The 12,946-nt window shown below is 35.7% G+C and overlaps 1 protein-coding gene across 4 annotated transcripts in view; it reads right to left on the bottom strand.

The window, feature by feature from the left end:
- Positions 1 to 12,946, bottom strand: part of Dgkb (diacylglycerol kinase beta) — a 590,490-nt gene that overhangs the window by 167,800 nt on the left and 409,744 nt on the right. For all 4 annotated transcript variants that reach the window (XM_050158720.1, XM_050158722.1, XM_050158719.1 and 1 more), the window contains 2 exons: positions 7,344 to 7,434; positions 998 to 1,193 (listed from right to left, as the gene is read on the bottom strand). In XM_050158720.1, the coding sequence (XP_050014677.1) occupies positions 998 to 1,193; positions 7,344 to 7,434 (287 nt within the window). The remainder of the gene's footprint in view (positions 1 to 997; positions 1,194 to 7,343; positions 7,435 to 12,946) is intronic.

Raw genomic sequence — 12,946 nt, 5'->3', positions numbered from 1 at the left:
CTGTTTTCTCTAGCAGAAGTCATTGCCCAAAACTTAAACTAGAGCTAGGTACAGAAGGAAATACCACATCTACCAACTATTTCATATATTACTGATCTTCTTTTGAGGCTTTAATGCTACAACCTCCTCATCATGTGCTTTCACAATACTGAGACAGCAGAATTTATATTTATGTATTATTTATTTGATAGAGTCTGACTCTATAGAACCCATTATTAAGCCAATGGTGGGTTCAAATTCACGGTACTCCTCTTTCTTTAGCTACCTAGAGTTGCAGAATTTGGGGAGTTGGGTAGTACTCATGCATGTAGTAACTAATGTTCTTTATGCTTCGTGCTGTTAATAATATTAGGCATGTTTTTGAAGTTAAAATATTACATGAACTATGATTATTAGCTCCACTTTTGTGTCTTTGATTATAGCATCTATCAAGAAAAGTTGCCATGTCACAAAATAAATTATATTATAATGGAGTTGAAGTGTATATTCCTATAGCCATGGATCCTGTCTTGGTAATCCTTGCTCCCTGTTTCTTGGGTCTTTTAATGGTTGATGTAAACTTTCTGAAAAACAGCAGCAGCAGGTAAAAACACATTGTGTGATAGCAAAGCCTTTTCATATATATGTTACTTGGAATGGCAACTTAATGCAAAATGATTTCAGTATTATATCTTGACTGAAGAGACAAGAGCAAACAAAGTCTTTGACAAAACAGCTGGGTCCTTGGTACAGCCACTTAACTATTGACAAGAACACACCAATTCCAGAAGAGCTCAGTGTAAGGTGTTTTCTATTTTACTTTTACATTTTCTTTTCTGTGGAAAAAAAAAATCTCTCATCAAAGAAAGACGAGGAAAGAAGTAAAACATAAATAATACGTATGATTTTTAGATCCGTGGTAATTTAATCCTATATAGGTATCTGTAGGCTTTTGTTTAAGGTAGCCTTTAGAGGAAGAGTAATAAGCAACTTAGCATACAATCTTAGGGAAGCTTACCTTGACTTGCAAACTTCAGCTCTTTGGCATCTGTGAGTGTGGGTCTTTTGTCAGAGCCTTTTTTCTCGATCCGTCGATGGCTTCTCTTTTTTTTAGATTCTCCCCAGAGATTAGACCCTCCATGCATGCTCGGTATATTCAAAATTGCAATTCCTTCCAGAGAGATGTTTATTAAATCTATCTGTACTCCATCACACTGGGGAAAGAGAGAGAGAGAATTTATTTTTGATTGCTTATTTACTTCCTTGTCTTTTAATAAAGCTATTTAAATTCATGTCAATACAGAGAAGAAAAATGCAAGAACATTAACTTGTTACCATTCATAATTATTAAAAATGGACAAACCTCATCAGCTTTACAGCAAATCTTTGGCAGAGAAACATCCTCATGTTTCTTTAACTCCAATATGCAAATTGTGAGCCAACGAGGACAAGTTTAGGAATGGGGACATTTTTGTGATCATTGCCTCTTTTGAATAATGGATTTGAATTTGAACTCCTGATCTTCATGCCTCTACACTTGGCTTAGTTTAGTTTGTTTTTTTTTCCTTTCCTTCCTCCTCCTCCTCCTCCTCCTCCTCCTCCTCCTCCTCCTCCTTCTCCGTCTTCTTCTTCCAGTGAAATGGCTTGATAGACATTTATGAAGGAAAAACGAAGTCAGTAGCAAAAAGTGATCACAGAGAGCCCCGTTGCTTTGGAGAAAGAGATGAGCTCAGGTTCTAAGCTCATCCAAAGTGAAGATAGGCTCAGCTGCCCAGAAAAATGTGGAAGATGGGAAAATTTGAGTGAGGGAGTTGGCAGGTGAAGCACTTTCTCAAGCCAACTAAGGAAACATGACAGATTTTTATTTTATTTTATTTTTTTGCCTTGTAATAAGTAACCACATTACATATCAAAAGTAACTGTGGACACCAACTGTAATTTGGGTAGCCAAAGTGGTGAGGTTTTAGAATTTTTAAACTTAATTGTTGATAGATATATGTGGAAGATTGTGAGGTTAGTCTGTTACCTGAACATATGTATTACTCGTGTAAGTGCGGGTGTCCATGGGGCCCAGCCCATGTGCCAGGGGTCCAGATGCTCTGCCCTGAGTAACATGGGCACTGGAAATCTAACTCGGGATCTCTGGAAGAGCAGTAAGTGTTTTAACCACTGAACTATGTTTCCAACGCCCTCTTCTGCAGTGTTTAAGGGACAACTTGCTTACATTTTTTTTGCTTTAGATTTTCCAAAATGATAAACATTATAATTATCTCAAAAATCATTCCTCCATTTTCTATTATATGTCTGTAAGGGAAGAGATAACATTTGAAATTTTTTTCAAAGTACCCTCTTAGGAATAAGCATTTCACTTGTCTCTAACAATATCTCATCAAAGGGTTACTACAGTCACCTACTATAATTAAGTCGTCAGTAACTTAAACACCAACTTTAATTCTCATGGAAATCACGATGCCACAGAAGCCATAATAAAACAAACTGAATCCTGTCTCTCTCCCACATTTGCCTCATCTTTCTGAAGCCAGGTCTGCATCATGTTCACCAAAGTAACAAAGCAATGAGATAAAGTGCTTCACCAAAAGCCCACTCTGGTGTGGAAGAAACAATTCTGGAAAAAGAGCTAAATTCACATTCAGTTTGGTTCACTGAAGAGGACCCTGCTCTGAATGACATGATTCACTTTTTACAGAAACAAGGTCCTTTCCTTCCTTTTTATGTATTAAATTAAGATCATTTATTTCTTTTTACTAAAGAATTCTGCTCCTGTGTATACTCGCTCACCGCTATATATTCTAGATAAACAGATATTAATTTCATAATTAAAAGTAATCTTGTGTAAATACCCTGCAGGCCTCAATGAATCAAACACATACTGTGTGTCAGGCCTCCCACTGTCTTCAAGTGGAACGCACTGGCTGGATAATTAGATAGTACATATTTTTTAACCTTATTTGCATGCATATTATATCTTTTGCACACTGACAAGCAGCAGTAACAACAAAAGTCAGATTACCACAGGGAATTCCCACAAAGAAGTCTTCATTCCTTATAATTTGCAGCCTAAATTAAAATAATTTGATCTTTGACAAGGATGAAATGTCAAGCAGAAGGGGGTCCTCTACAAGCCACGGCCTGTGGCTTCTGAAAACTGCCTAATTTATGTCAGTCACTTCTTAATACATATTTAAGTATTACACGAAAAAGATGATAAATATGCAATCTGACACCTTTGGTATTTCCCTGCTGTTAATTTATAAAGGTCTGGCTTCCCCCAAACTGACTAAAATCATTTAAATAACAGAAGAATTGTGAAATAAGCTGGAGCCGGGGCCTGGCTTCCATTTCCACTCGATATTGAACTCAGCAGGTAGTACACTAAGACAATTATGTGACTAGGCCTTAGGACCCTGCTGTGACAAGTTACTTTCAGAATTAGTGAAGGAAGATTCCTTTGTTCATCTGCAGAAAAGAGGAGCGGGGAGCGTGTGCTGCAAGGTCTTTCTTCTGCCTAATTGAACTCGCTGAGTTAGGTGAGACAATGGAGACACAACAGCGTGGCCTAGCATGCGCGTCCCCCCCCCCCCCCAGTCAACACCGTGTGGGGCTTGAAGGAGGTGGGTTGACCATTCTCTGACACTAGCAACCTGCAACTGTCAAGGAGTCCTGGAGAGACAGTTGTTCCTCCAAGTGCAGGATGCTGTGTTTAAATAAATTGGTGTCTATGAGTGGCTTAGTTTCTCTAGTTCTCCATCCCAGGCCACCTTTCTCTGTTTGCTTTGACATCATGTTATTTGTCTGGAAAGCTCTTGCATTTGTTAATTCTTGATATTACTGAATTATTTTTGAAAAATCTCAGTATTGGGGGATGAAACCAAATTCTTGACCTTAACATTTACTATCTTCCTAGTCTCATTAACACCCCAAAAAAGACTGAATGTCCTAAGGACGGGGCATTCTCATTCTCTCCTTGACTTGGGTACATGGAGAAAAAGAGCAAACCTATGTGCCTGCTGGTTCTAATCTCAGGCACCGACTGAGGTTTTGGAACCACCTTTATCCCTCCTCCAAAACACAGCAATGCAAACTTGACGATTGACGTTTTTCTTGACAATTTTGCAAGTTGTCATTTTATTTATATTTTTGCCTTTTGTAATAAAGTTAGAAGATGATTGAGATTTTTTTAAATTGAGACTACCAATTTTTAAATCAGTATCTCACCCTTTACATTTACATGAATATAGCATTGATTTGTTTCCATATATTTAATTATTCTGGCAATAATGTATTTTTCTTCTAAGTTGTTTAAATATTTAGGTATACAATGAAGATTTTATAGTAAATCTTTGATTCATACTATGTGTATAAAGACTGAACCAGATGATGCAGGTGCCTTGTTGGTAGCAGACATGAGGTAAACTTTAATAATCCATGTATTTTAGAGTTATTATGAAGCACTTTCCCAGCCTATTCATTCCATCCCAAACATTTACTCCATTCGGAAGGAGCTCCCTGCAGGAAGAGCACAGTGGTGGAAACATTCGCACAGCAAATGACTTGTTTCTGAAGGAGCAGCCAGTAAAACATATAACCATGGCTTGAGGTTCTGTTGTTACTACTATGGTTTATTCCTCATTAGACATTTTTCAAACCATAGTTGGTGTGATTCTAGGCCACATAGGAAGCAATAGCAAGCAGAATCAAATTTCCGAACTGCTGATTTCTTATATTTAATTATGAAGTAACCTTGAGGGTAGAAAGTCATATTCTGCTAATATGATAGACTGGATTCATTAAAATGTGAGCAGAAAAGCACGCTTGGCATGGATAGTCACACACACACACACACACAAACACACACACACACATACGCACACATGGTATACAACGGTATAATGTAGAGAACACACAGTACTGACTCCAATTTATAAATGCTATAGTAGTCGTTCCTTGAATAAGCCAGGAATTCAGAACCAGAAGCTAGACGAGGAAAACATGGAGAAGCAGGATGCAAAGCTAAGTAAATTAGTTCTGGTTCAGATTTCTTGAGTATCCTGAACAGTCCCTGTCCTGATAAAATGTCATTATGAAAGAATAACACTAATTTTAGCTGTATTTAGGACTTTAAAAATCAATGTTTTCTACAATTATTGTCATTTACATTCTCATTGCTATTTAATGAAACCTTTTAGAAAATTTTGTGATTTGTGACAATACACAGAATATTGCCCTATGGATTGAAACTTTCAGTCTGTGCTCAGGGAGAGGCACCAAGCAGCAGAGACTCAGGAAGGCTCGGGCCTCCAGTTACACTACAGAACGTCTTAGTCTGGTCTCTGCAACAGATTTCCTTTGAGCACAGATTTCTTTTTGAGAGCAAAACTGTTTAGCATCTACAATATAAAGCAGTTCTATGCATTGTTGAGTTTGAAATTAAAGTGTAGTATAATTTAAAAATAAATTTATGTGTAGATAAATAAAGACGACGTATCTAATAATTCATTAGGGGATGAAAAGATGATGGCTCAGGGAGCAAAGTGCTTGCTTCATGAGCATGATTTCTGGAGTTTCTGTTCCCTGCAAGCATGGGATAAGCTGCATGCACCGTGTGTACTTTTATTCCAGGACTGTGGAGGCAAAGAAAGGCAGAGTTCTAAAGCTTGCTGGGCCGCAAGTGGGACTCTTTCTCAATAAAATAAGGTAGACTCCTTCTCAATAAAATATGATGGACAGTGATAGAGGAGGACTCTCTATCTACCTCTGATTTTTGTACACATATACATGAATATGTATACATCTATAGCATACGTACAAGACAGTAAAGCACAAAGTAATCTTAACACAAAAAACTATATATACTATAACACTACATATGATTAAAAATAGCATGCATTATTAATAATATATTTTATATTAGAAATACTCCTGATTACATACATATAATACACACAGATACATATATAAATGTACACAAAAGCACACAACATATAGGACAGACCTTAATTCTTACCTTCTGTGATTGTTATGATTTCATACAATTGTGAAGTTTTTCTTTTCCTTAACTATTTAGTCTACATCTAATATTTACTCTCATTCTCTAATCATGATGAGAAATAAACACAAAAAAATATTATATTGAGAATATCAGTAATTAATATTGTCACCAACAGTAAATTACAAAATTGGGCTTTTGTAGAGCCTAGCCAGGACATTATGAACTTGTAAATACAGAATTTACCTAAGAGTCTAAAACATAGTATCTGTCACTCATAAAGTAGAACTATTAGCAATTAGTACAGAAAAGACACTCATGACAGCTTTAATGCCAGCTCTTGGAAGGAAGAGGCAGGCTGAGCTCTGGGTTTTCAGACAGCCTGAGCTATGAAGCTAGTTTCAGGACAACCAGAGTCACACAGAGAGACCCTGTCTTGAGAAACCAAAAAATAAAAAAATAAAAAACAGGGAAAAAAAGTTAAGTGTAGGTATGAGTTGTGTCTTAGACAATTTCACTTCGGTTCACAATTATTACTTGCAAATGTACCACTTAAAACATTGGTAATAGGGGATAATTTGTATATTTGTTTTAAAACTTAAAAGTGGTAAAGCCAATATTTTTGTATTTATATCAGAAAGTTATTAAGGATTTTTGCCACAATTCTGTCTCTTTGTTTTGTCCTCACTATTCATACAAAATAAAACTTTTCTTTAATTTGTAAGAATCTCTCATTAGATCATTTCCTTTTAGAGTATGTCTTAACATATTTGAATGCTGCAATATCTAGATATTTTTGGTAGACCTATTTGTTTCGGGTCTTTCTAACATATTTTTTTCTTATTTTTGCTCTCTTTCTTGGGGCTGTCATATCCTTTATCTGTAATGGGGAATAGCAACCTTGAGCACTGAGAAACCTAGCTAATGATTGAAATGGAACGGGAAAGGATATATTTTAACATTTGCCTGTGAAACTAAGGAGACTATTAGTGCACTGAATCTTAAAGTTATGAAATAATCATTCCTGAAAATGTAAGTGGGCTTTTCTTTTGCAATTTTTTTTTCATTTTCTTCAACTATATTTTTATTCTTGCATCATTTTCTTCTTGTTATGCACAGTAAACCCTGATTTCCAAAGTTGCATTATAGATCTCTTTTTATATGATATGATACATAATAAATGTATCAGACAGTGATACATTCCTTATGAGTAACAAATGTCATATTTTAGAATCTTGAGTAAATCTATATGTATTGCTAAAAGTGTATTTCTTAATAGGGGTCACACCACAACACCAAGAAAGCAAACACAAGACAGTTTTTACTGTTACAAAAAGTGAATATATTTTTTTCTTACTTCTATTTCTACAGATTCATGTAGCTTCTTGCAGGTGGCTGAGAAGGTCTCAGATGTGCCAAACTCAAAATACCAAAATTTGTTCTTCATTCTGCAAAAGGAAAGAAGCAGCTTAGAATCATCATATTCGAAGAGACTGGAAAGTTAGTCCAACGCTACCTTGCCTTATATCTTTGTTAGGGTTTCTACTGCTGTAACACAGCACCTGGACTATAAGCAGTTTAAGGAAGAAAGGGTTTATTTTGCACACACTTCCCCATCACACTTCATCACTGAAGGAAGTCAGGACAGGAACTCAACATGGGAGGCAGGAACTGAAGTAGAAGCTGACTTACTGGCTTGCTCTCTCTGTCTTGGTCAGCCTGCTTTCTTTTTCCCCCAGGATAACTTTACTGGGGGTGGGGGTGTGACACCATGTACAGTGGTCTGGGCCCTCCCACATTAATCACAGTTTAGGGAAATTTGCTACAGACTTGCTTATAGGCGTATCTTATGGAGATTCTCAATTGAGAGCTCATCTTCTCAGATAATTCTAGTTTGTGTCAAGTTGACATAAAACTAAACAACATTTGGATCTTATGGAAAAGAGGCAACATTTGAGGGCATGTGATATCAAAAACACAATGGATGATCACATAATTTCAAAGTTTGTTTGTTAGTGACAAATTGCCTAACAGCTTCTGTAGGGATTGCAGGGATGTGCTGATTTTACAGAGCCATGCATAGTCTTGACTTTTGCATGTGTTAGTTGATTGGACTTTTAAAAGTGGATTTAATACTTATAATATTTGTGTCTTAAGCAACTTGACATTGAACTATCAACTCTATAACCATAGGGAGAAAAAAATAGCAATGCTCTGAAATTTTCATGGCAGAAAAGAGATCAATATGAACTAAGTTGAACATTTATACAGGTAGCTATGTGTTCTTTACAAATGGAAACAATTCAAAGCATAATAAAGAAAACCTACTCATGCCGGGCAGTGCTGGCGGGAGGCAGAGGCAGGTGGATCTCTGTGAGTTCGAGGCCAGCCTTGTCTATAAGAGCTAGTTCCAGGACAGGAACCAAAAGCTACGGAGAAACCCAGTCTTGAAGAAAAAAAAAATCACTAACATAAAGCTAACATTTACAAGAAGAATTATTGTTTTAACAGATAATATATTTTCTCATATAAGCAGTATTTGGAAATCATGATATAGTCTGAAAGCACTAAGCAAGAAAGATAATTTCCAGAAGCTAAAAGAAAGATATTAAAAACTCTGTATCAATTCTTAAAGTAATATTATATTTTCTTTTCTGTCATTCAATTATTATATATTTGACTCTTTGTACCAGGTAATTAAATGTATGATCACTTACTGTAACATTACAGAGTTTCACTAGATTTTTATATTACCTAAAATACATTAAAATTCTTTCTTATGAATGAATTCAATTTTTAATTATTCATATTTCTGATATGGAATGTGTCTTTAATGAAAAGAAAATATAGATGAAAATGATGCTTACATTTTCACATATCAAAGCAATGTTGAAATTTTGATATAGTATGTGAATATATTTATACATGAATTTCTCCTGTTTTTCTTATAAATATTGATATGCTTTTTATTAGATTTCAAAGCACTTACAAGACAATATTCTGCAAAGGTGTCACCAATTTATTGAATAACCCTTGCTTTGAAATGTAGCATGTAAGCTAATGTTGAGCTTACTATTATGGTCTATTAAAATAACATTTCCCACACAAAGTTACAGAATATGAAAATAATCTTACATTGTCTAGACACACTCAGAAATATTTTGGCTCACATAGGTAGGTTTTATTTGCCTACCAAATTTATATAAGCTTACTTGTACCAACCATATGCAAGCCAGTAAGTGGAAGAACAAAGTTGTAGTCATATTTCGTAGGATCTTGTTACTGTAAACTCTTCCTTTTCCCTAGAGAACATTTTTATAATTTATGGACTGGTATCACATATGTGAAAAAATGTAAAGAAGAATGAGTAGTCTATTGAAACCTGCAGACTTGTGTCTATGTTCCAGTTCATGGAAACCCTGGCTGAAGTTATGTAAATTTTGAAGTATTTCCCTGTTGACTCATTTTGATAATATTACCATCTGATTTATGATGAGAAGAAAATATTGGTTTATATAAGATGCCCTGAAGACAACCCTTTAAGAACATAATATTTGTGCTAATTCCTTGATAATTTTACACATTCATTGGATGTATTTTGATCACAAGTTCTGTGCCATATTTTGGAATTAGTTTTCTAGAATTGGTAGGGACAACATATTTGTGTCAGCTCCTTTTCTCAGTGTTTCAGGACTCAGTCAATAGTTTGTTTATTCACCAATAAGTATTCCATAGGACCATTCACCTCCACATGCTACTGAGTTAGTTTCTAAATAAGCAAGTGCAATTGTCCATGTTATATTATGTTCAAACTATGAAGAATGATGCAAAAGTACAGGTGGGCATATAAAATAATAACTATAATGTTAGCTAATGAAATATAAGTATTGTGTGAGAGTTCTTAAATGACTCAACTAATTTGGCTTCAATGAATCCAAAAGGCTTGAAAAGAGGTAGCCTATGGATAATTCATAGAAAACATTGGAAACAAAGAGTTGGGTTCTGGCTTTCTGTGGCAGTTCAGTAGGTCATAGAAACATGCTGAAGTTGGACTAACAGTTGGGTGGGCCCTATTTCAGAGCATGTATGTCAGAGTTAAAGGTTATGATCGACACAAAGCTGAGAGACGTTTATGATCAGTGCAGTGACATGGGCAGCTTTATTTTCCAGGCAGGTTAGTTTAGGAATGAAGCCATGGGCTGGAGGATTTGTACTGCTGAAAGTAACATGGTTGAACAGTGCCGGTGGAGGCCTAAGCCCAGTGTCCAGGGGAAGGGAAGAGAGACACAATTCAAGAGACAGAAAGGAAAGGGCTCCACAACAACTGATAGATTTTTGTTGTAGAAACTTGGGTTAGCTCTGAGTGGGTATATTTGAGCATGAAAAGTCCACGGCTCAAACTTTGTGGGTTTTATGATCTAAATATTATATGGCAGCTTGAAAGTTAAATAAACATATGAGGATTAGGGCTGCACGCAATTGACAATTCTCTTTCATTTCCATTCTGCCTATCAAGTTCACCGTACTTTCACGTGACTATTGTTCCAAGCCACAAACAACCCTCACTTAGTTTCACAAAAGCTTCATAAGAAACAGAAATCCTGGGAATTTACATTCAGCCTCTATTCTCCGTATTAGTTAGCATTACCGCTCATGTGCAAAAGCTACTTTAAATTCCCCATTATTACAACCACTTTATGTTTCACTTCGATAAATATATGGGGGCAATAAAGAACACACAGAATCAGAGCCACATGACAAATTAAAGGCTGTTAAATTTTATTTTTTAAACCAAACTGGTGCTCAGGTTGTAGAAATGCAAAAAAGGAACATTTAGGCATGTTTTTATGGCTCACAATAGAAAATGATTCAAATAATTCAGACTCAGATTGGTGAGAGAAATCACATCACTTTGGACTTGAGAATATGGGAACTGGACTTCAGTCATTGTGAAATGGTCACATAGAATCAAATTTATTGTACTTTCAGACAGGGTTTATAACACCAAGAAAGATGACATATGTCCTACCATGTCCACACACAAAAGTTAGGAATGTAATTATAATCTTAATTAATGTATGAAGTCTTCTTTCCTATGAATTTAAATGTAAATCTGCAATTAATATTTAAACTGCTTGGTTACCAGATGTTCAGGTAAAAACAAACAAACTCCCATTTACCAGGCATTTTCTCACTAGGAGTGATTTTATCTTTTACATATTGTCAGAGAAATTTGGAATATGCAATATTTTGTTGAAACAAATTTGTCTTTGTCATTATGAAATTTAGTTAATATTTAACTCCACAAGCTTTCAACTTTCAACTAGGTAATTTAACATCTAGCAATATATTTTCTTTGAAATTTTCCTAGGTTTCATCTTTTTTACTTCCTTCCTTCCTTCCTTTCTTCTTTTTTTTTTCAGTTGCTAAGTAACCTAAATCCTCCAAACACACAAAACCAAATAAAATATGTAGTACCAGAGCACTTCTGCAGAAAAAGTACAGAAGTGCCTAACCATGTGTGGAGGCTGTTTCTAACCAGGCTGTATAGTAAAGGTGGGAGGTACAAGCATTTTGTTTATATTATGCAGAAATATGACTCATAAATATACAGAAAGCTTAGTTCGGTGAGATTATCCTTAAAGGTCATGTTTGGATCTTACAGGTGAATTTGTTATGTGTTCAATGGGAATACAGAAAGTACAAAAACATCATTTACAATATAAGAGTCCAAAAGTCTTCCCGGAGGCACTTGTACATTTTGAAAGGCTGTTAAAATTATTCACCTGATGCAAATTGAAATCCTTCTTGATTTTTGATATTAAAAGTACACAGAAACATAATGTCCTTCGTAACTTAGTTTTCACGGAATGAAGTCAAAGGTGTCCCGAAAGTTCATATCATTCTTATCAATTTGTCACCCTTTCTTCCTCTCCCTGAAGTCTTCCAGCAATCATTTTAAATGCAGAAGAGACATTCACATGGAGGACAAGGGTTTTAACAGTTAAAAACCTTATTAGTATCCTAAGTTCTTGTCTTCTAAGGCCACCCCACATTCTGCAAAACCTGGACTTGGCTGACAATGCTGGTGAAGAAACAGAGAACTCGATTGACCTAGAGTAACATGGTAAAGGCTTAAACCTGTGGGAAAATCAGGGAATCAAGTCGCTTTTATTTGCTCTAGCTGCTGGGAAACATAACACTAAACATCAGCTACAGAATTACTCATATATTCCCAAGCAAAGCAAGCAATTACTTAAAAAAAAATATACCATGAGTCAGATGGGAGCACCCATTAGAGCCTCCTTTTAACTAGTGAATGGAGTGTTTAAAAGGGCCATTTGGAGAGGCGAGTGCAAGCCAGATCATCAGTAGTATGTCTGCAGGGCTCTAGATCTTGTTAGTGCAGTAACCCTAGATTGTGCCAATAAAGAGAGACGCAAGAATTTGTGTTGGTTTGAACACCAGTGGCCCACATAGTTTCATATACTTGAATATTTGATCCCTAGTTGATAGGACTGTTTAGAAGGATTAGAGGGTATGGCCTTTGTCATTGGGGACAGTCTCTGAGACTTCTAAAGCCAACACCATTCCCAGTTACCTCTTTTAGTCTTGTAGCTGTATCTCAAGATGTAAGTCCTTACTACTCCATTACCATGTCTAACTGTCTGCTGCCATGCTTCTTGACATAAAAGGTCACTGTGGATATCACAGTGAACTCTTCTATAAGTTTCCTTGGTCATGGTGCTTTGTTACAACAATTAAAAATTAATTAAGGCAGTATTTTATGCTTTTTTTTTACTTCTGAAAAATATTTTATTCAACATTCACACATACATATATGTTTTGATCAAATCTACACCAAACTGACCCCTTTAATTCCTTTTCTAACACCTCTACCACTTTCCTCTCCCAAATCCTGATGTGGGATTCCCCTCTGTATGCTGTGAATACATATAT

The sequence above is a fragment of the Alexandromys fortis genome, unplaced genomic scaffold (genome assembly GCF_014885135.2).
Source record: "Alexandromys fortis isolate MF-2015 unplaced genomic scaffold, M_Fortis_MF-2015_v1.1 scaffold_101, whole genome shotgun sequence".
Taxonomy (NCBI): Eukaryota; Metazoa; Chordata; class Mammalia; order Rodentia; family Cricetidae; genus Alexandromys; species Alexandromys fortis.
Note: the sequence above shows the minus strand (reverse complement) of the source record. Positions and strands in the feature narration are given on the sequence as shown.